The 21,475-nt window shown below is 52.6% G+C and overlaps 2 protein-coding genes and 2 long non-coding RNA genes across 23 annotated transcripts in view; 2 read left to right on the top strand and 2 right to left on the bottom strand.

Moving 5' to 3' along the window:
• SPG7 (SPG7 matrix AAA peptidase subunit, paraplegin) overlaps nucleotides 1-5,917 on the bottom strand; it is a 32,840-nt gene extending 26,923 nt beyond the window's left edge. Inside the window, exons 1-3 of one of the 2 annotated variants that reach the window (XM_086688627.1) lie at nucleotides 5,705-5,917; nucleotides 2,822-2,924; nucleotides 779-868 (exon numbers count right to left, since the gene is read on the bottom strand). In XM_086688627.1, the coding sequence (XP_086544753.1) occupies nucleotides 779-868; nucleotides 2,822-2,924; nucleotides 5,705-5,887 (376 nt within the window). In that variant the 5' untranslated portion in view covers nucleotides 5,888-5,917. The remainder of the gene's footprint in view (nucleotides 1-778; nucleotides 869-2,821; nucleotides 2,925-5,704) is intronic. The other variant, XM_025920633.2, reaches the window with a different exon arrangement.
• Nucleotides 5,918-8,357: 2,440 nt separating this feature from the next.
• Nucleotides 8,358-17,677, bottom strand: LOC147573281 (uncharacterized). 2 transcript variants are annotated; one of them, XR_015244571.1, is made up of 5 exons: nucleotides 16,972-17,677; nucleotides 12,185-12,878; nucleotides 11,367-11,435; nucleotides 9,706-11,092; nucleotides 8,358-8,844 (listed from the first exon to the last, which is right to left on the bottom strand). It is a non-coding gene; the product is annotated as an uncharacterized LOC147573281 (long non-coding RNA). The 2 variants fall into 2 exon arrangements; XR_015244570.1 differs by lacking the exon at nucleotides 12,185-12,878.
• Nucleotides 8,613-16,700, top strand: LOC147573282 (uncharacterized). The gene is made up of 3 exons (XR_015244572.1): nucleotides 8,613-8,684; nucleotides 8,998-13,988; nucleotides 16,294-16,700. It is a non-coding gene; the product is annotated as an uncharacterized LOC147573282 (long non-coding RNA).
• An 86-nt stretch (nucleotides 17,678-17,763) lies between the features above and the next one.
• Nucleotides 17,764-21,475, top strand: part of ANKRD11 (ankyrin repeat domain 11) — a 181,286-nt gene continuing 177,574 nt past the window's right edge. For 10 of the 18 annotated variants that reach the window (XM_086688608.1, XM_086688610.1, XM_086688607.1 and 7 more), the window contains exon 1: nucleotides 17,764-18,092. The gene's annotated coding sequence lies outside the window, so the exon portion shown is untranslated. The remainder of the gene's footprint in view (nucleotides 18,093-21,475) is intronic. The other 8 variants (XM_086688614.1, XM_086688617.1, XM_086688624.1 and 5 more) reach the window with 2 other exon arrangements.

The raw sequence follows: 21,475 nt of genomic DNA on the forward strand, positions 1-21,475 counted from the left end.
GGACAGACACCCGATGTCCTCAGGGATAAAAAGGGAACGATAACGGGGAATTAGGAGAGAATTAATTGTGAAGATGTAGAAATCATGTAGTACAGTGCTGGGTACACTCCAGTCATTCTTATGGGTTAGTGGTTTCCACTGTCATTACCTCTAAGCAGCCAGCTTCTACCTTAGAGGTCAATTCAAACTGACCTTTTAATTTCCCTCATCCCTTCGCCCGATCAGAGTCCTAATTCCATAGGAGGTGAGACTCAAGGTTTACACGTGAGGTCGTTGTGAACTGGGGCTGGGGCAGGGCTAACAGGCAAAGAGGTCACTCACACGGGAGTGTTGTTATGTGTTCTGCCCCCTCCTTGAGGCCATACGCTGTCCCAACCTCTCCTCTGGCGGGGAGACTGCTTCTCAAGGCCACACTTCAGCAGGGGTGTGGGGGGTGGGTTCACCAAGGTGTCCTGGTGCCTTCCTCCCCACCCTGGAACTCCTGAGTCCAGGGCAGACCTGAGAGTCACCATTTCTATGCAGAGGACAGTAATCCTACCTGCTTTCGGACATTCTGGACATGACAAGGGACACAGGTGTGGATGGAAGCCTGTCTCTACAGGAGAAGAGAAGACCCAGTGATCACATCAAAGGCTGGGGGTAGGTGTGCTCAGGGTAAGAGAGACAGAGGTGCCTGGGCTCTCTCTACTTCTGAGACCGACTTCCTGCTGCGGAGAGCAGAACACACATGTGACGACAACCGAGGCAGCCATTATTTACGAACGTCACATAGATGTACCTTCGTCATCTTCAGGGGTCCTCGCCTTGGATTTACCATTGTCCTTAGTCTTCTGCTTCATCCTGGACGTGTTAAAATAGTAAGTGCCACCTGTAAGGAACAGGGACAGCGTTTAGCAAGGTCTGCCACTACGGGGGAGCACTCGGGAGAAGAGTATGTTCTCCAATAACCAAACCCAAACAGAAGCCATCCGAAACCTACATGCTGAGATTGAGCGCTGTTGGGTCCTCATTTTTAGTACGGCAGCTGCTACTTACGGAATAATAAGCTACTTCAATTTATGGAATGTCTCATCACTGCAGTTAGCAAGCCAGGGAAGAAAACTTAGTCGTGCATGTAAACTGAGGAAACGTCGGAAGTCTGCTGGAGGATGGCCTCTTCCACACACACACAGCCACTTTAATGAACCTGAGCACACGAGCCACACTGGCTGTGGCGTGTGCAGCAGCCTCCCAGCAGCCACCACTGGGACACAACACTCATCACACCAGAGGCTCGGCCTTGTCCGCCGTCTAATTCCACTGCTGTTTAAAAGGAGGGGAAAGAGAGTCTCACAGCCATGACTGAGCTGGATCTTTCTTCACAACGCTCACAGAACCGCAAGTAAGACTACCCTGATGGCCCTCTGAAGAGGGTCAGGCTGTCTGGAGGGCGAGGCGTGTGTCCCTGGGGACGTGTGTAGATTTAAATGCGGGAAACAGGGGCGCCTGCGTGGCGCAGTCGGTTAAGCGTCCGACTTCAGCCAGGTCACGATCTCGCGGTCCGTGGGTTCGAGCCCCGCGTCAGGCTCTGGGCTGATGGCTCAGAGCCTGGAGCCTGTTTCCGATTCTGTGTCTCCCTCTCTCTCTGCCCCTCCCCCGTTCATGCTCTGTCTCTCTCTGTCCCAAAAATAAATAAACGTTGAAAAAAAAAAAATTAAAAAAAAAAAATGCGGGAAACAGCTGCTGCCAAGTGGCCCTCCCCGAGCACACGGGGGAACCAAGCCATTTCATGTATTTTAGGAGTTGGGAGGTTTCACTTTTGCCCTTTCCAACTGGATGGAGCGGGGAATAAAGTCCCAGGTGTCAATCCTGAAGATCCTAAGGCCTCTGACCTAAGATCTCGCTTGAAGATGTCACAGTATCTCATTAAACAAGCAAACTATTTTAAGAATAAGTTATTTGTGGGCTGTTTTTAGTTACCTTCTATATATAAAACATACACTTTGAAGAGCCTTACTAACTGTTCTTGCAGCTGCTAGAGAACACGAAAATCCTTTTAAGCAGCCCAACCATTGCTATGCACCAGAATTTTAAAAAAGTCCACTCAAGGAAGCAATTAGGCCTTAGCCAATCTTCTCTTTTGTAAACTGCTTTTTAGAACATCTAGGGGCTCACAATAAATAGAAGCCAGGGGGCGCCTGGGTGGGTCAGTCAGTTAAGCAACCAACTCTCGATTTGGGCTCAGGTCATGATCTCAGGGTGGGGAGGTCAAGCCCCAAGTTGGGCTCTGTGCAGATGGCTCAGAACCTGCTTGTTTCTCTCTCCCCTTCTCTCTCTCTGCCCCTTCTACCCGCCTCTCTCTCAAAACAAGCAAGTGAGTAAAACAACAACAACAACAATAATAATTAGAAGCCAAACGGGGTGTCTGGGTGGCTCAGTCAGTTAAGCATCTGACTTCAGCTCAGGTCATGATCTTGCAGTTCATGAGTTCAAGCCCCATGTCGGGCCCTGTGCTGACAGCTCCGAGCCTGGAGCCTGCTTCCGATTCTGTGTCTCCCTCTCTCTCTGCCCCTCCCCCACTCGTGCTCTGTCTCCCTCTGTCTCTGTCTCAAAAATAAATCAACATTAAAAAAAACTTTTTAAAAAATAAATCAACATTAAAAACATAAAAAATAAAAACAAATAAAAAGTAAATAAAAAAATTTTTTTAATTAAAAAAAAAGCCAAAAGTCATCTCAGTGATTTTGTTTCTCTGCCGATGTCAGACTAGCAACGATATCCTAACTTATTTACAAATGTCACAGGATTTGCCTATCAATTCTCTATTTCAGAAGATACACACCTAAGAGTTTCCAGAGTTTGACTGGATCCTGGATGAGATGCTGTTTCAGCAACAGTCCCCGGAACCTGTCACAGGTAGGGGTCAGCAGGCACGACTGCAAGTTCTGGAAAGGAAAACACAGAGGACGGTCACCCATTGCATACCACACCACCGCAGTGTGACTGATTCCTTGTGCCAGACCTTTCTTGACAACTCCAACGCTCATTTATTGTGCTTACGTTGCCCTGAAACATGAATGGCCTGAGCATCATTTCAGAGTTTTAATGTAACATCAAAACGTCAAGCGTGATGTGAGTGAGCGCAAGGAATACTGAGGGGCAGGCAGGGAGCGCTGGCTACCACTCTGTACCCAAGGATCACAGTCTGGAAAAGCACGCAGAGAGACACAGACACACACAGACACACACAGACACACACACACACACACACACACACACACACGGCAGCTGTGAGAGCCCAGGGCCCTTGATCCTGACATCTCCAGACAGCAGTTCCACGCAGAGCGTTTCTGGCTCTACAGCAGCTCACTGGCCTGTCTTTCCAAAGCTCTGCTCTCAGGGTGAGCATTTTCCCACTTGAATACGTGTTATGTTAAGGTCAATGATCCAACTTAACTTTTTCTCTTTGTTGGCAGTTTCTTCATCTGCTTTTGATGTCTCCCTCAGTTCATCCCTGTCCCGCTGCTATCAAGAAAAGTAACACCTTGCTCAACGCTTTCTGGTAACAAGCACAGAACATGTAACCTCCCGTTAGCAACAAGAGGCAAGTTCCTAGTCTATCGAGTTATTGTCCCATTTAACTAAAACTAACATTCTTGGTTCGGTGAGACGCAGCAGGCATAGAAGAGGTAGCCACGCAACGTGGACTGGACCCAACAAATGACTAACATCAGTGTGAAAGATACAGCAAACAAAACAAAACAAAAACTGTCATTCTTCAAAGTCAGACCCAAACAGTTTGCTTAAACCAGGTTACTTTAGTTTTACTACTATTACAGCCACTGGCGAGGTAACCTGCTGAGATTTCACACTGTGTGACCTGACTACATCAGTTATTTTCATAAAATGAGCACAGGTTCAGACTGATGATGACAAAGCACGAACTTCCTTTTCAACGGAACTAAAAGGCAGGAAAAAAAGGTAATACGTCTACAGTTGCCCTCAGGTTAAGGAAGGACAGCCAGTAAGCTAGAAAAGAAGAGAATTATTCCGATTCTGTGTCTCCCTCTCTCTCTGCCCCTCCCCCGTTCATGCTCTGTCTCTCTCTGTCCCAAAAATAAATAAACGTTGGAAAAAAATTAAAAAAAAAAAAAAAAAAAAAAGGGGCGCCTGGGTGGCGCAGTCGGTTAAGCGTCCGACTTCAGCCAGGTCACGATCTCGCGGTCCGTGAGTTCGAGCCCCGTGTCGGGCTCTGGGCTGATGGCCCGGAGCCTGGAGCCTGTTTCCGATTCTGTGTCTCCCTCTCTCTCTGCCCCTCCCCGTTCATGCTCTGTCTCTCTCTGTCCCAAAAATAAATAAACGTTGGAAAAAAATTAAAAAAAAAAAAAAAAAAAGAAAAGAAGAGAATTATAATTCAAACTGGTCCTCAGTTATGATAAAATATAATAACAACAATAAATTATGACCTAGGATGTCAAGGCTGAGCTCCTAAGACTGGGTAAAAAAAAAAATCAGCCATAAAGGCACCAGGACTTAGGGTCTTTGTTTTCTGGATGAAGAGTTAACCTGAGCAGAGCCTAGAACAGTCTTGGCCAGAGAATGCTCCGTGAATTTGAGTTCCTAACACGTTAAGCTACAAGACAAAAGTCAAATATCACGTGGTGTTTGGCTCACAAAACCTCAGCCCACTTCGAACCGAACGCCAAGTACTATTTGGAACTAATCCTCAGGAGATCAGATCCAAATGAGCCAATTGTGAAATTGTTCTCCGCTAAAATCAGTGAAACTTTTAGTAGATTCAATTTATTTATCTATTTTTTTAAACATTTTTTTAATGTTTATTTATTTTTGACAGAGAGAGAGAGAGAGAGAGAGAGAGAGAGAGAGAGAGAGGAAGGGTGGGGGAGGAGGCTCCAGGCTCCGAGCTGTCAGCACAGAGCCCGATGCGGGGCTGGAACTCACAGGCCACGAGATCATGACCTGAGCCGAAGTCGGATGTTCAACGGACTGAGCCCCACATTTATCTATTTTTTTTAAAGATTTTATTTTTAGGGGTGCCTGAGTGACTCGGTCGGTTAAGCGTCCGACTTTGGCTCAGGTCATGATCTCATAGTTCATGAGTTCGAGCCCCCCAGGTCGGGCTCTGTGCTGACAGCTTGGAGCCTGGAGCCTGCTTCGGATTCTGTGCCTCCCTGTCTCTCTGCCCCTCCCCCGCTCATACTGTCTCTCTCTCTCTTCCTCAAAAATAAATATTTTTTAAAAATTAAAAAAAAAAAAAGATTTTTAAGTAATGTCTACACCCATTGTAGGGCTCGAACTCAACCTGGAGATCAAGAGTCTCACGCTCCACCGACTGAGCCAGCCAGGCGCCCCTGGATTCAATTTTAAGATGCCAGGAATTCAGGCAAACAGGCAGAAAATATCAATACAGTAAATAAGGGCTGGAAACATCCAAGCTGGAGCCTGTGCGGAGTCTCTCCAAGGCTGCCCCGGCCCTTCCGTACCACCCCGCATCACTGGACTGGAAGGCACCGCTCGGGCTCAGGGGCCGGCAGGGGCGCGGGGAGAGCGGGGGAGGCCTATGGGGAGGGGGAGGGGCCTGGCCGGGGCTGGGGAGGGGGATCAGGGGAAGGGAGAGGGACCCAGCCGGGGCGGAGGCGGGGCGGGAGAGGCCCGGCCCAGATTCAGGAAGGGGGCAGGGTCCCAGCCTGGGGTCGGCGGTTACCTGCTTGGCTTGGCCTCCGGCGCCCGCGAGTCGGATCGGAGGCCTGTAGACGAAGTGCCGGCACCTCCTCCCGCCTTCGGTGGTGAGGCCTGGGCTCCAGCCCGAGCAGGAGCCCCGCAGTCGCCCGGGCCCCGCAGTCGGGCCCCGACGGAGGGCACGCAGCAGCAGCAACACGGCCGCCATGTTGTCGCGGAAGCGGCGCCTGCGCAGTCGGGCTACCCGGGAGCGCCTGCGCGGTGGGGGCTGCCAAGGCTCGGTGCCCCCGGCGCCCCGCCGCAACCCCGACCGGACTGGCGTAACCTAGCGGTTTATTAGGTGGCAGCCTGTGCGGGGCACCGCGCATAGAGCCCTGGAGGAAGAGTGTCGTGACTCTGCGCCGGGCTGCATCCTGCAGCCACGCCGGCCAGGGGCGCCGCTGCTGGGGCGGCCGTCCTTTTCCCGGGCGGAGCAAGGAGGGAGACGCGCCCAAAAGACTGGACCGTCACCCGGGACCGGTACACGGACTCGGACTCAACCCGCTCCCGGGACTGGGATTCGGACCCCGACCCCCAAACCCCACGGGACCCGGACTCGGACCCCGAATCCCCCCTCCCGGGACCGGAACCGGACCCTGGTCCGTCCGCGGGTCTCCGGGGGTCAGGCGGCAGCGCGCCGCCGGGCAGTTGAAAGGGGCCCGCGGGGCTCGCGGTCAGAGCAGGGAGGGTGGCCGGGCGCCCTTGCGCAGGCAGGAGCGTCGTCCTGAGGACGTTTAATTTCGGACAGATAGCCATCTTAACTAGTTATTTTCTGCGGAGGGCACGAAGACTTCTGGAAGTCGTCCCCAGGGGCCTTTTGGTTCGTCGCTGGCCCAGGCAGACCCGGCCCCTGGCCGCCGCTGTCTGCACCTTTCCTCCTCTTTCCCAGCCTGCGTGAGGCCCAGCGCTTTAGTGCTTAGCTTTGACGCTGCTGACTGCTCAGAGCTGAAACGCTTGTTGAGTAGAAAAACCAAAAACTAGGTGGATGTCTTACAGAGGTAGGGTTATGGTAACGTGTTTCTCTTTTGCTTAAAAAAAATTTTATGTTTAATTGTGAGAGAGAGCGCGCGCGAGCGAGCATGAGTGGGGGAGGGGCAGAGAGAGAGAGGGAGACACAGACTCTGAAGCAGGAGGCTCCAGGCTCCAGGCTCTCAGATGTCAGCACAGAGCCCTATGCGGGGCTCAAACTCAGCAGCGGAGAGACCTGAGTCGAAGTCCGATGCTTAACAGACTGAGCCACCCAGGCTCTCCATGTGCTTTTCTTTCTGTATTCTAGAAATTCCTGCAGGCAATCTTAGTACTAACTGGTGCCTGGCTCGCTATCGGATGCTCTTAATATTCACAACTCTGAAGTACTTTTAATATCTACTTTACAGATGAGGCAACAGACTCAAACACATTAAATCCCATCCAAGGTCACAGCTAAGGAGTGATAGTGCAGAGCCTCAGAGCTGGTCGGACTGGTTTCTGGGGCTGCACTGCTCCCCACCATTGTTCCTTATGTATTACAAAAGTAGCATGATTTGTATATCCTTCCCCTCCCTCACTGCTGAAAACTTTGGGACTTTTTAAGTGATTATTTATTTTGAGAGAGAGCGCGCTGGCGCATGCGTGGGAGCAGAGGAGGGGCAGAGAGGGAGAGAATCCCTAGCAGGCTCCCTGCTGTCCGCTTGGAACCTGACCCTGGGCTTGATTCCACGAAGGGTGAGATCTTGATCTGAGCTGAAGTCAAGAGTCAGGAGTCAGACGTTTAACCGATTGGCCCTTCCAGGCACCTTTGGGGACATTTTTAAAATTCAGTGTCTGGATTATGGGTGCTCAGCTCCCCAGCAACTGGTGCCTCTGTAGAGATTCTTATTCGTGGCTGGTTTGTGGAGGGAGCAGCCCCTCGGCCCAGGGCTGCCTGTGACTCACACAACTGAACTAATTGCCTTTCCTTTTGTTTTTTATGTCCTCCTACCCTGGTCCTTCACTGTCAATCCTTCCTCCCCAGCCTTCCCTCCACTGTTTTTTTCTTTGCTGGTTAAATTGTCCCACCCACTTTCTGCCTTCCGGCTCACTGCGTCCTGCCCTCACTCTGCCCAGACCAGTCCTGTGACCGGAACCGAACTTCCGAGAGAGTGGTTTCTTGCACCCTATCAAAGCTGTGCAATGTGCCCTGACAGGAAGCGACCAAGCCCCCCTCCCATCCCTGTTCCCTCATCACCCAAAGCCTCTAACATGTGTTTAGGATGTGTATGTGTTTAGGAATGTGTTTAGGAAGAGTGTAAGCTAGGATCCCGCTAATACTGCTTGAAGAGAAATTGTTGTTGTGGTCTCTGTTGACTGACAAGTCAGTGGGAGGCAATACTGGGTAGAGGCAAGGGGCCAACCTCTGTGGAAACAACGCTGGCCTCTGTCCCCATCCTATGACGTTGAGCAAGTTACTACGTTCTTAGAGCCTCAATTTTCTCATCATTAAAATGGGGATAATAATTATCTACAGAGTGAGGCTAATAGCAGCCTTGGGTTTCCCACAGTCTCGTCATAAAGATAAAATACAATAAAAGTACGTGAAAACAGCTCATGAAGCCGGAAGTCATTCGTATCTGGGAGTTATTCCTGGGATGTCATAGCAAATGAGATTCTGGAAGAACAGATTATCGATTCATTTATTCAAAATGTTTATTCATTTATTTTTGAGAAAGCAAGCAGGGGAGGGGCTGAGAAAGGGAGACAAAATCTCAAGCAGGCTCGTGGGGCTCAAACCCACAAACCACGAGACCATGACCTGAGACTCGGATGCTCAACCGACTGAGCTCCCAGGTGCCCCCCCTCTTAACCTCTGTTTACTCAACTGTCCTTCCTCGGCTCTGTGCGCTCAGTGTCCATCAGGACGCGGCCTCCCTTAACTGGCGGAGGCAACCTCACGGTGAACCGGTTGCAGTCCCATGTCCTAGATTCCTGCATTGCCACTCCGACACCAGGTGTGTTTGTGAGCCAGGCGACCCTTGGTGGGGGGTGTGGAAGGAGGGAGCAGAGAGGACCTCTGCTGCTCCCACCCCTGCAGCTGTTCCTTGGCTGGTGGGGGTCCTGGGCTCTCAAGTTCCTGCTTCAGGCAAGCTGCTCCCCATCTGTCCTCCTTGTCTGTAAAACAGGAATGACATGTTAGCAGTCAAGACAAATTGATCTTTTGGTTTTAATATCTAGGCTTCCTTTCTCCTATCAGAGCAATTATTTGCTTCTTCCTAAATTGGGCAGCTTGGCAGCAAGTAAAGTAAGCTGTTTCTCTTTTCTTAGAACAGGTGCTTCCACACTTGCCCTGGCCTCTGAGGCCCTGGGACGGTTGCACGGTGCAAGCACTGCTCCCAGAGTCACTCTGCTGAGCTCCTGCTGCCAAGGCTGAGTCACAGAGCTCTGAGTGACCTGTTCTACCACGAGGTATTTGGCCAATATTAGGACGTCTTCTACAAGATATACTTCCTTGTGGAGCATTTGAATAAACTCGTTCATTTCTTTGAATTTTGGGAGGTTTTGTTTCTGAACTAAAGATCTTTCTTAGGAAGTGATTTCTTCTCATATCGCTTGTTAGCTGGGTTTTAGTCACCATATGTATGAGATTTTGTAATCACAGATTTTGTTCTTAAAGGGATAAAAAGTCCATTTCTACTCGCAAACAACCTGTATAGAAATTTGCGTGTGACTAAAGAGCCACGTATGCTCCGTGTTTCACTAGACTGCTGGGTGTGAGATTCTGGACCAGTGTCTCGGGGGACACCTGGAAAGGGCAGGGTACACGCCCTCTCTGAGGACTGCTACCCCTCATAGCTCTGGACAGCACTTACTGAGTCTGTTAACTTAGCTTGCTGTGTTGCTTCGATCGGCCGTCCGTTGCTATGGAACAAATCAGCCTGACACTTGGCAAGTTAGAACAATGTTCATTGTGTCACACGGTTTTCTGAGGATTGGGCGTCCGGGTGTGGTTGAGAAAGTAGTTTTGGCTCTTACCCAAGGGTGCGGTCCAGGTGAAGCTTTCCTGGTTCTGGAGGGTGGCTCTCTAGGGGGTGCCCTCACCTGGCTGTTGGCAGGAGACCTGAGCTCTTCACTGCGTGGAGCGTGTGGCAGGGACGGCCCCAGGGTGTGAATTCCAGGGGGTGGGCGTCATCGAGGGTCTCCTGAGAGCCCGCTGACCACAGTGATGATTACAGAAGGTGTCTGTTGTTCACGTCTGTTCAGCAACATCCACCCCTCCGATCCTGATCCCCTGGTCACGCTACCCCAGCCCTTCCTAGGGCTGCAATAATCCGCACGATGATTGGTTCAGGAATGCAAAGTCAGCCAATGGCGTCCTTCCTTAGAGCTCCTGTTTGAAGATGAAGGGACTGCCTTTGGGGTCATGGAGAGGATGGACCGAGCAGGCCGCTCCCCCCTTTCCCACTCTGTGGAGAAAGCCAACCGTGGTTGGAGAGAAGGAGGCCCACGTGTAAAGGAGCAAAGGCTGCAGGTGAGGCGTGGGGCAACCTGGTTTGCGCCCCCAGATCCAGTCACTGCGGGTGGGACCCCCCGCCTCGTCTCCTCATCACGAGCCGCCCCGTTTCTTTAGATGCAAGTTTATGTTGGGTTTTTGGGGTGTTGTTGGTCCAAGTTGGGGTTTGCCTGTCCAGGTTCACTAGCTACTGGGGAGTCGTCACTGGCCAGAGGCCCGGGGTCCCTCCCTCCATAACCCCCCAGTGTGGGCTCAGAAGTCTCATCTGGGTTCAGCTACCAGCAGAGAGGGACCACGTCTGGATGTCTGGTTTATAGCTATTCCTGGCAGTCACTAGCTTGCTATCTCCCTGGCCCCAGGGGTCACTTGTTTCGGGGAATGAGAAGACATTTGAAGGAAGAAGGCATTCACTTTTTGTACACGGTCCCCCAGACCGCTTGCAGTTGAATGTGTCCTGTAGCCAACAGGGTCCTCCGCTTGCTGGTCTAGGATGTAGCCAGTGACCAGGTCCGCCGTGTCTCCGCTCCCTGACCCACAGTCAGCAGCGGGCAGCCGGGTGACTCTTTTTCGCGGGGTTGGACAGAGCATGCTCTTCCCCTGAACAAGGACGGTCCTAGGTCTCTGTGCCCTTCCATTAAGGCACCGAGTGTTCACCAGCTTGCTAGATCCTAGAGGTCTATGGCCATCATGGCTTTTCAGCAAATCAACGGTGGACCTACTTCCGTAGAAGTTGCCGTGAGGCACACTGAACTCGGACAGCCGCAGTGTAACAGGGAGAGACACAGCGACAGGCCAGTGTTCCCAGACGTCCCTCCCTTGTGTGCCTCCCGCTAAGGAAAACCTTGCCTTTGTTCACTGAGACCTTCTAACGCCCGGTTCTCAGAGACTGCTGGCTCATTCCCGCGTGTTCTGTAGAGCAGAACAAAAAGAGAAGGGACAAAACCAGGCCAAAAGAAAGGAGGAGAGATACAGAGGGGTAGGGGAAAGAGCCCCCCCCCCCCCCCCAGAGCTGTTACTGGTTCTAAAGGAAAGATGGGGAAGGGGAGGGAGGGTGAAAGGGGCAGGTGGTGACTTTTGGGGGATTGGTGAGAGGCCCTCAAAGCAGTCGCAGAAAATGAAAGAACCTGGAGAAAAAAATAGATTTTTGTGGGATAAAATGAAATTTTCCTTAACAGGTACTTACTCTGTGGCCACGACCTAGGCGCTAGGGACACAGCAGTGGACAGATGCTTGTCCTCACTGAGCTTCTGTTCTAGTGAGAGACAAAAGTCAGCCATGTCAGCAAAGCACACGGTCTGTGAGATTGTAAGTGATTGCAGAGACAAAGTGTGAGATGGGGTGGCCAGGGCCGACTTCACAGAGAAAGGGACTCTATTATTTTTACTATTATTATTATTTTTTAAATATCCTTTTTAAGTTTATTTATCTATTTTGAGAGAGAGTGAGTGAGCAGGGTAGGGGCAAAGAGAGAGAGGAAGAGAGAGAATCCCAAGCAGGCTCTATGCTGTCAGCACAGAGCACAATGTGGGGCTCTAACCCACAACCTCTGAGATCATGACCTGAGCCAAAGCCAAGAGCCGGATGCTTAACCAAGCCCCCCAGGTGCCCCAAGGTTACAGTTTCTTGAGCAGAATAAACAAAGTGACCCAGAGCCCATAGACTATGGGCGTAATCTGTCTCCAGGCAGAAGGGAGGGACTCAACATTTGCCTGGGAGCTCTGCGGTTAGCAGGTGCCAAGAAGCCAGCCTTGCTGGACAGTGTGGGTGCCACCCACAGGGTCACTGGAAGGGGACACAGTATTCAACACTGAAACACAGCAGCAGCCCTGTAGCATTTCTTTCCTTTCTTTTCTGGTAGCATTTCTGTCCTTTTATCTTCTGAATACTTTTTCAAGTTGCAAAGTAAAGCTGGGTTTCAGGGACAACATCGACTAATTCCTTTAATACTGAGCATCTCTGCTGTCCCCAGTGCCGTATAATTGTTTTGAAAGATACGTGTACCCATAAAGCGCAGTCTCCGTCTCTGAGCAGGCTGGTGAAGCAGGGAGGGGTGAGCATTCCCAGGCTGCCTGCCCCACGAAAGTGCTGAGTGACTGACATCCTCCGGGCTTCTGCCGCCTGGGCCTGGACGTCCCCTCCAGCAAGCTCATCTCCAAAGGTTTCTGCTTCTCGCCAGCAGGCTGCTACATACGTGACCTGCAGGACAGCTCCAGCGGCCATCTGCTAGCTCCAAACTGCTGAGGCCTGGTGCTTCTCTATCTTGGCACACAGCCTTTCACCCTCTCCCCAGACTCAGTGGGACCACTCCTCTCTCCCTCCTTCCCTTGTTAACTGGTACACCTTCCGGTCTGGAGACATTCAACTCAATATTCCAGACCCCAGGGCTCTGGATTGCCTTCTTGAGAATAGCTGCCTTTGCTGACAGCCTGCAGCCATGCCCTCCAAACTGCCAGACTTTTGCTGACCCCCAGAAAGGTCTTGGGCGGCCTCCAGGGGTCCCTGAACCACAGTTGGTGAACCCCTGGTCTCAATCATGGCAATTCCAATGTCATTAGGGTTGTTATTTATCAAAGATACGTGAATTTTATGCGCTTAAAAAGGGAACTTGAGGGTGCCTGGCTGGCTCAGTCAGAAGAGCATGTAATTCTTGATCTCAGGGTCATGAGTTCGAGCTCCACGTTGGGTGTAGAGATTACTAAAAAAATAAAAAGGGGACTCAGATTAGATTCAAGATTATCTTTTGTGAGTTCCTCTTCAGCTAAAGATATCTTGAAGTACCCAGGGACAGTTTGGGGAATTTGTTATTAAATCATCCCTGAATTCAGCATTAGCGAAAGGATGTGAATGGACCATTCCGGACACTGAGCACTGTGGTCCCCCCAGGGCTGGCGTCCCAACCACCTTACCAGTAGGGCTCAGCTGTACCGCAGGGGCTGGTTTCCAGGGATTGCATAGGACAAAGCCTCCATGGCTCCTTCACAAACCCCAGAGAGGGGCTGCAGATGGGTGTCACATCACTTCCTGACCATGGCCACCCACCCAAGCTTCTGGAATGTTCTATGCCAGCTGCAGAGCCACAAGACCGTCTTTCAATCCCCGTCTGGGCCATGAAAGTGTTTGAGAGATTTGTGTTCTGCCTCTGCTGTAATGCTGTCCAGCACACGGCAGGCACCCACGCATTTGTTGAATGAGTACACAATTCATCTCCCAGCTGAGTAAGCTCCGTGCTTTCTGCAAGCTGACGTTCATTACATAAAACACATTATGCAATATTATGACACCCTCACTAGGAAAAGAAGTCTTAGGAAGACTTATTTTTACTCTCAACCTTTCTAGTTGGATTTGTGAGAAATTGAAGAGAAGAATACTTCATATCGATTTTAAAATGACATAAAAACCGGTAGGCTACAGAAAAGATCCTGGGTCCAAAGTTTTAAAAATGACGGGGTGGCCTCGGTGGTCCTAGGGCCAGGGGTCCCAGGAACATCTGACTCTTGCCGCACACAGCAGTTAGTACTTCCTCTGAGGTTTGGGAGGGCCGTGCGTCACGAGCTACGGTGGAAGCAAAGCATGTGATAATTCGTTGTGGTTCCAAATTCTAATGTGAAGAATGCTGGAGAGCTGGGGTTGACCACAGGGCTGAGGCGGGGCTGGCTTGGCCTTGGGGTAACAGGGAGAAGGGAAGGGGTCAGAATGTGGGCCTGCTCTGGCCACTTCTGCCACTTGTGTAGAAGAAGAAGCAGACAGAAAACAAGGTGGCTGGGCCACCTCCCTTTCAGCAGCAGCCTCCGGCAGTTTTGCAAGGGTGAGAAGAGCCTCACCCGTGCACCATCACTCTCCGGGTCCACATGGGGGGGGGGGGGCAGGTGGTGTCCTGCGGAGGGTGGAGAGTCACTTCCAGCAGCTTGGCTTGGGAGTAAAAGGTCACATCATTTCTTCTCTGGGAGGGCGTCAAGCATCACCAGGGCACTGGATTTTTCCAAAGCCACATTTGGCTTATGTTTAATCAATAATTTCTTCTTTTGGCTCCTGGGGAACAGAGACATACTGCAACATAAATGCTTTGGGCAGGATCTTGGTTTCTTGAACCTGAATCTCCCGGTGGGTCCAGGTAACTGCATTAAAGCAAACAGGCTTGCCAGGAAAGCCTGTGGGGAGGATACTACCCTGCGGAGAACTAGCCTGTGGGGATCCAGAGGAGGAATTTGTAGATCTAATTTGTTTTGTTTGGCCCACATGTTTGGCAAATTGTTTTTACTGAACTGTCCTATAAAAATTTGGTTTCTGGTTTCCATGGAAAAAATGGAAGGTGTGGCAATGCTGGCTCTTTGGTAGCCCCGTCAAGCCCCCCAGCCTCAGCCATGCTATCTCCACCTGGCCCCTGCTCTCCGACTCTGCCGCCCTCACCGCTTCGCCACCCCCCTTCCTGTTTCTCTTTTCTCTGGAACTATTGCAACAGCTTCCCACCTGGCCTCTCATCATGGTCTCAACTTTCACACTGTTTCAAAAGCGGGGTTTTAGAACAGGACTCTGTCCCTGTGCTTCCTGATTAAAGCCCTTCACTTGCAGGTGCTGCTTGCAGGCTAAAAAAATCATTCGTGTGCCAGGGCACCTGGGGGGCTCAGTCAGTTAAGCATCCGACTTTGGCTCAGGTCACGATCTCTGGGTTTGTGAGTTTGAGCCCCAAATCGGGCCCTGCGCTGACAGCTGGGACCTGGAGCCTGCTTCTGTTCCTGTGTCTCCCTCTCTCTCTCAAAAATAAACTTAAAAAAAAAAAAAATCATTTGTGTGCCTGCAAGGCCTCACCTGTGCCTAGCTACCTCTCTGCTTTCTGTGGTTGCCCCCCCCCAACCCATCACCCACATGGAGACCCAAGCATCTTGCACTTAACTGTATAAAAGTAAACTCCCAGTTTTTCAGCCCAAAGCTCTATCCCCCCTGGAGCCCTGCCATCCGGTGCTGACTTCAGCCCAGACCCTTCTCTCTTACAACCCACAAGTCCTGCCAACTCTGTCTTCAAAACACATCCCAGACTCGCGGGCACAATGGCACTGCTGCCTCGCCCCACCTTCTCTGTGCTCTCGTCGTCTCGAGTGATCCTTCAACAGTAGGTCAGGCCACGGCTCGTGGTCCTGCGACCCTGCAGTGGCTTAGGGTGATTTCCCAACTCCGAGTGGGACCCGTGCTCAGATATCTTCCTCATCTTGTTTGCCTGGGCTTTACTCTGTGCTTGTGGGGCTCCTTCCTGCCCCATCTGGGGTGATTTTCTCCAAATCACGCCTTGCTTCACCCCCGGGGTCCTCCTCAAAGATGATCTTATCTGAGTTCTTCACCTACTAACTTATATTAAACAGCATGCCTCCTCTGCCCCCATTGCCCTGTATTTCACGGAGGTCTTACAACAGTGCTGAAAACACAGCGGGCACTTAAAAGCCTTAAATACGTGAATATGGCCCCTTGGGCCACCGCAACCCTCTCCAACTTAAGGGCACCAGTTAGCTTGCTCCTTTGCCCACGAAACTGAATGCAGCCAGGATGGCATTTAAAATTTCCTAGCAGTTGGGGGGCGCCTGGGTGGCGCAGTCGGTTAGGCGTCCGACTTCAGACAGGTCATGATCTCGCGGTCCGTGGGTTCGAGCCCCGCATCGGGCTCTGGGCTGATGGCTCAGAGCCTGGAGCCTGTTTCCGATTCTGTGTCTCCCTCTCTCTCTGCCCCTCCCCCGTTCATGCTCTGTCTCTCTCTGTCCCCCAAAAAATAAATAAACGTTGAAGAAAAAAAAAAAAAATTTCCTAGCAGCTGGGGTGCCTGGCTGGCTCAGTTGGTAGAGTATCCAACTCTTGATCTCCGGGTGGAGAGTTCGAGGCCCATGTTGGGTGTGGAGCCTGCTTATACAAAGTAACATTTCTTAGTAATAAAAACAAAATTTCCTGGTAACAATGATTAGGGGAAAAAAAAAGGATAAAATTAGTTTCAAAGCTATATTTTATTTAATGCCATTATCCAAAGTACTATCACTTCCATGTGTAATAAAAACATTTTTTTGAGATATTTTACATTCTTTTCTTCTTCATGCTAAGTCTGAAATCTGGTGTGTATTTTATATTCACAGTACATGTCAGTTTGGACTCACATCTCCAGTACTTAACAGTCCTATGTGGCTAGAAGCTATCCTATTGGACAGCAGACCTAGAATATTCTCCCATCTACTCACCTCTTCCTCAGACTTCTGACAGCAGCAGTTCGAGTGTAACACCTTATGGAAATCTTTTGCAAGCCACTCCCCCAGACTAGACCTGGTTTTCACTCAATATTCTTTCATAACTCCTTGTACGTCTTTCTCAAAGTGCATATTGTGTGGCTGTTTGATAAACACGTTTTCCCCGCCTGACGCTAAATCCCAGCTGGTAGAGACTCCACCTGCTCTGTTCCCGTCGACTTTCCAGGGCTTGATACAGTGTTTGGCCCATGGCAATAAACCTCTCTGAATAAATGCACTAAATGGCTTCTTTCACTTTACTCTGCATTTCTTTTCTCTACTGTAGTTTTTACTTACAAGTTCTGTTTCTGTTAAAATTCTTTGCTTTTACCTTGTCAGACTATTTCCAAGGCAAATTCCCTCTAGAGAGTATTGGATTGGCTAAGGTCAGTGATTTTGAAAATTTTCCAAGGAGTATTATCAGAGACCAACATAGAAAATCCTAATTCCTCCTTCCCTCCATCTAGATTTACGCAAGTGGGCGTGGGGTCCGGAGTCCCAATTTTATCAGTGTTCCCAGGGAATCCTTACAATGAGGTGTCCACCGGGACCCTGGGTCATCATCCCGAGGGTGCTCGACAGCCCACGGCGCCCCGCTCACCCAGGGAAGTTACTGGCTGGGAGCGGGGAAATCGGAGCGTGGAAGGCAGCCGCTGCGGAGGGACCACCGCTTCCAGTTTCCTACGTGCCGAGCCCCGGCCAAGGGCCGCGCACACTCCTCGCGCAGTCCTCCCGGTGGCCCTGCGAGGCGGGCGCGGTCCTTGCTTCCCGCGCTGCCCGCACCCGCCGCACGCGGAGTACCGCGCGCGCCTCCACTTAACCACAGGGCAGGGGCGCGACGGCCGCGGTCCGCCCGGACCAGCGCGCGCCGCCTGGTCTCCTCAAGCCGCGCGGGCGGGGGGACTCGGACCAGGGGCCGAGGCTGCCGGGCTGAGGCCCAGCGCCGCCGATTCCTCATCTCCCCGCTCCGTGGACGCTGGATCCCGGCTTTCGACCGTTCCCCTCGTCGCTTCCGGCATTTGGAAAGACCAATCGTCGCGCCCGGGAACAAAAGGCCCGCCCCCTCTGCGAGGCAAGCAGCCAATCCAGCTGCTCGCTTCCCAACGTGCCGTGCGCCCGGACGCACGACTTTGACCAATCCGTCCCGGAACGTCCTCTGGTCCCGCCCCAGGCCTGTCACCGAAGCTCTCCCTCTCGCTGCCGCCCCTTCACCCCCGCCGGCGCACTTCCTCCCCGACGCCGTGACGTGCGCAGTCCTGTGCCCGGCCGCAGCGGGCCAATGGCGGAGGCGGATACGGCGGGCCAATGGGCGGCGGCGTCTCATGCGGCCGGCGCCCGCCGCAGCCGCCGCCGGGTCCGGGAGCCAGAGGCCGCCGAGCCGGAGCGCGATGGAGCGAGGGCCCCAGGCGGGGAGGCGCCGCCGCCGAGCGCGCGGCCCGACGTCCCCTCAGTGAGCGCCCGCGCCGCCGCGGCGCCGCCCGAGCCTGGCCGCGCCCGAGGGGCGGGCTCGCCTCCCGCCGGCCTCGCCGCTTCGCCGGCGCTCGGAGCCCGCCGCCGCCGCCTTCCCGCTCGGGCCGGGGGACGGGCTGGGGCTGCATGGCCTCGCCCGCGCGCCGCCGCTGAGCCCCGCGGAGCCGTGCAGCCGGGAGCCGGTGAGAGCCGCCGCGGGCCGGGCCGGGGGTCGGGGCGGGCGCCCGGGCGTGGGGCCGCCTCGAGGCCTGCAGGCCTCCTCTCTTGGCGGAGCAGCGCGGCAGGCGCCGGGGGGCCCGAGGGGCCGACTTGGGGCTCCGGGGGGCCCGAGCAGCCGTGAGGGGCTGATGGGGGGCCCCTGGGGGGCCGGAAGCGGGGGGGGGGGGCGCCCGGGCAGCCGCGGAGGGCCGACGCTGGGCTGCGGGTGGGCCTGGGAGGCCCGGGCAGCCGTGAGGGGCTCCGGGTGGGCCTGGAGGCCCCGGGGCCGCCGTGAGGGGCTCCGGGTGGGGTTCTGGGTGGGCCTGCGGGGCTAGGGGCAGCCGTGAAGGAACTGACGGCGGCTCTGGGTGGGCCTGGGGGCCCAGACAGCCGTGAGGGGCCTGCGGGGGCTCTGGGCAGCCGTGCGGGGCCGACGGGGGCTCCAGGTGGGCCTGGCGGGGGGCGGGGGGCTGGGGGGGGGACTGGGCAGCCGTGAGGGGTTGAGAGTGCGCCTGGGGGACTTGGGAGGGCTCGGGGCGGCCGTGAGGGGCAGACGGGGGCCCCGGGCACCTGGGGAGCGGGTGCGCCGACCTCTGACCCGAGGGAGGGGTGCGTTCGCAGCGTCGGTTGTAGTTGTTATTCCCAGCGTCCCTATTATTATCACTGTTTTGAAATGGGAGCAGGCGGTTCTCGGGCTCCGAGCCGGAGGGGGCGGGCGGACGGGAGTCGTGAAGGGAGAGTGGGGGCGCCGGGGGTGCAGGAGGCGCGCGTAGGCCCGCGGAGGGGCAGGAATGCGGGGCAGCGGCGCGGGGGTGTCGTCTGGGGGGAGGGTAGGCGGGACTGGGGGGCGGGTGGGAGGGAAGCGGTGGCGGTGGCGGCTGCAACAGCAGTCCTTGGCCTCAAGGAACAATGTGAGACGTTGCCTGAAATGTTAATTTCCGTTCCTCATTTCATCATCCCCTGGCAGGGCGGTAGCTGCGAGTGAGTGAGTGTGTGTGTGTGTGAGTGAGCGAGCGAGTGTGTGTGTGTGTGTGTGTGTGTGTGTGTGTGTGTGGCTGGCCATGCCACATGGATTCAGTCTTCTCTCAAAGAGGGATTGTGCTGTTAAATTTTGTATCTTTGCCTTTTGTGGATGGGGGCGAAGAACTCTTCGTTTTTCTTGAGGTCTGCTCTTTTCCTGGTGCCTCATCAAGGTTTTACTGCTTCTGCTGTCCTTTTGGAAAGCTAGCCTCTATCTCGGCGTCCAAGGGTTTTTGGAAGAGGCTTTGAAAGATTAAGCTGGCCTAAGCTGGCCCTGTGCTTTGAAAACCATTTTCTCTCCGGCAGTTGAGATGCGGCATGCCTAGGTTTCCTGGTTTCTACAGGTTATAGGAAGTTTTCTATCCCTTTGCAAGAACAGGATGGTTTTGCAGATTTCCCGGTGGAAAAATCGAATTTCAGGCTTTCTTGTAAGGTGGCAGTTTTTGAAGTGATTTCAGCAGTATGCTCAACATTCCTTTTAAGCTAAGGAGTGAAAGTGCGCACAGTTGTTGAGTTGCAAACCTTAGAATATTTTGGTGCCTGTGGCGGAGTGAGGAGCGGCGCTCAGCAAAGCTGTGTAACAGGATATTGCTGGTGGAAACAGTGCAGTTGAAACAGTTGCTATTTTGGTTCCTGCAAACCCGGTCAATGGCATAGCTTGAATAGTTGCAAATCAGAGACCCCCAGACGTGTGTTCCGTTCATTTGGGGACCTTGATTTCTCATCCCAAATGTTGTCCCGGAAGACCTGCTCTGTGTTGTGTCTTTGGAGACTGATTGCACAAGTCTTCTGATATTCCTTTGAAACTGCAGTTAAAAAAAGAAAAAAGGAAAAACATCTTGCTCAACTTTGATTGTGACCCTTGAATCGGATCCTTATCTCGGAGTTGCCTCCCCCGCCCTCCATTCAGCTGCTGTCCTCTGTGTAGTTGGTGCTCCGAGCTGGATCCCGGTCGGTCGATAGGCTGGCCCTCCTGAATGGGCTGGGAGGAGACAAAGACCAAGTAGCTTTGACATTTTTCTGTGTCCTTTGTGCGTGCCTCCTGACTTAGTTAAAAAGCTCCCTCAAGATATTGCTAAACTTGATCCAACTTTGAAACTTTCAGAGGTTTTTTTCCTCAATATTGTTTTAAGTTGTGGCAAAATATACATAGAATTTACCAGAAGTTTGTTTTGAAAGGTGTCACATAGTCTCAAGTTCCTCATTTGCAGTTCTAACTTTGTGTCAGCTGTCTTCCTCGCTGGGGTCTGTCAGATGTTCTAGACCCGCTGCAGACCAGCCAGGCTAATCACATGGCACCGCCGTTCATCTCTCTAAACCAGATGGGCTGCTTGCGACTGGAGGCTGTCATGTTCTCTGTAATTACAGTGTTGATACGGTGACAAGCAGAACTTTCCACGGACAGAGCTGAGCTCTGCTGTTTGTATTTGAGAGTATTTTTCTAGAAGCTGTGTGTGCCTTGGGTTTTTAAGTACATTTGATACAGTAAGGTTATGTTTGATCCAGTGTAGCACAGTTATTTTGCATACGGGCAACGAGCCCATTATCAATGAAATAACATAATTAGAGAGTGTCAGTAAATGCTGGTTCAGAGCATAATCTGCATTTGTTGCCAAAATAAGCGTTTTGATCCGTCCACTGCCCCGTGTAAGGCCCTTCATCCCTCACATGGTAAGCATGGTGGGTGAGCTTTCTCTAATAGGATATCTGCTCGTTAAAGGGCAGAATGCTGACTGCGCACTGTGTCACCTACTGCCGTCGGGTCGGTCCATGCTCTGGGTGGGCGCGTTTTGCATGGCCTGTTTGACAAGAGCCTCCTGAAGAAATTAAACGAACCCCAATAACTAAAAGTCATTGTCTTGACATTTTTTACTATGCGTTTTCTTAATTTTTTTGTTTGTTTACTTTTGAGGGAGAGATTGAGCATGAGCGGGGGAGGGGCAGAGAGAGAGGGAGAACACAGGATCCCAAGCGGGCTCCAGGCTCCGAGCTGGCGGCACAGAGCCTGACGAGGGGCTTGAACCCATGAACCGTGAGATCGTGACCTGAGCCGAAGTCGGACGCTTAACCGACTGAGCCACCCGGGTGCCCCAGTATGTGTTCTCTTAGTTGTATTTCAAATGGGTTTTTTTGTGCAATTCAACTTTTCCAGTTTTATTTTACAGCTGTAGGAAAGAAGGGGTCAGTCCTCAGCTCCTGGAACTCAGGCAGTTAGAGATAATCAGCATAGAAAGCCTAAAAGGCTTAGGAAATGATCCACTTTAACAACTGGGTTGTTAATTCTGATCAAGATGTTTCTATTCCGAGGTGGCTCTTTTTTCTGTTTGATGGGTGTTACTCGTGGTAT

Source organism: Puma concolor, chromosome E2 (assembly GCF_028749965.1).
Source record: "Puma concolor isolate L17-30 chromosome E2, mPumCon1.1.hap2, whole genome shotgun sequence".
Lineage (NCBI taxonomy): Eukaryota > Metazoa > Chordata > Mammalia > Carnivora > Felidae > Puma > Puma concolor.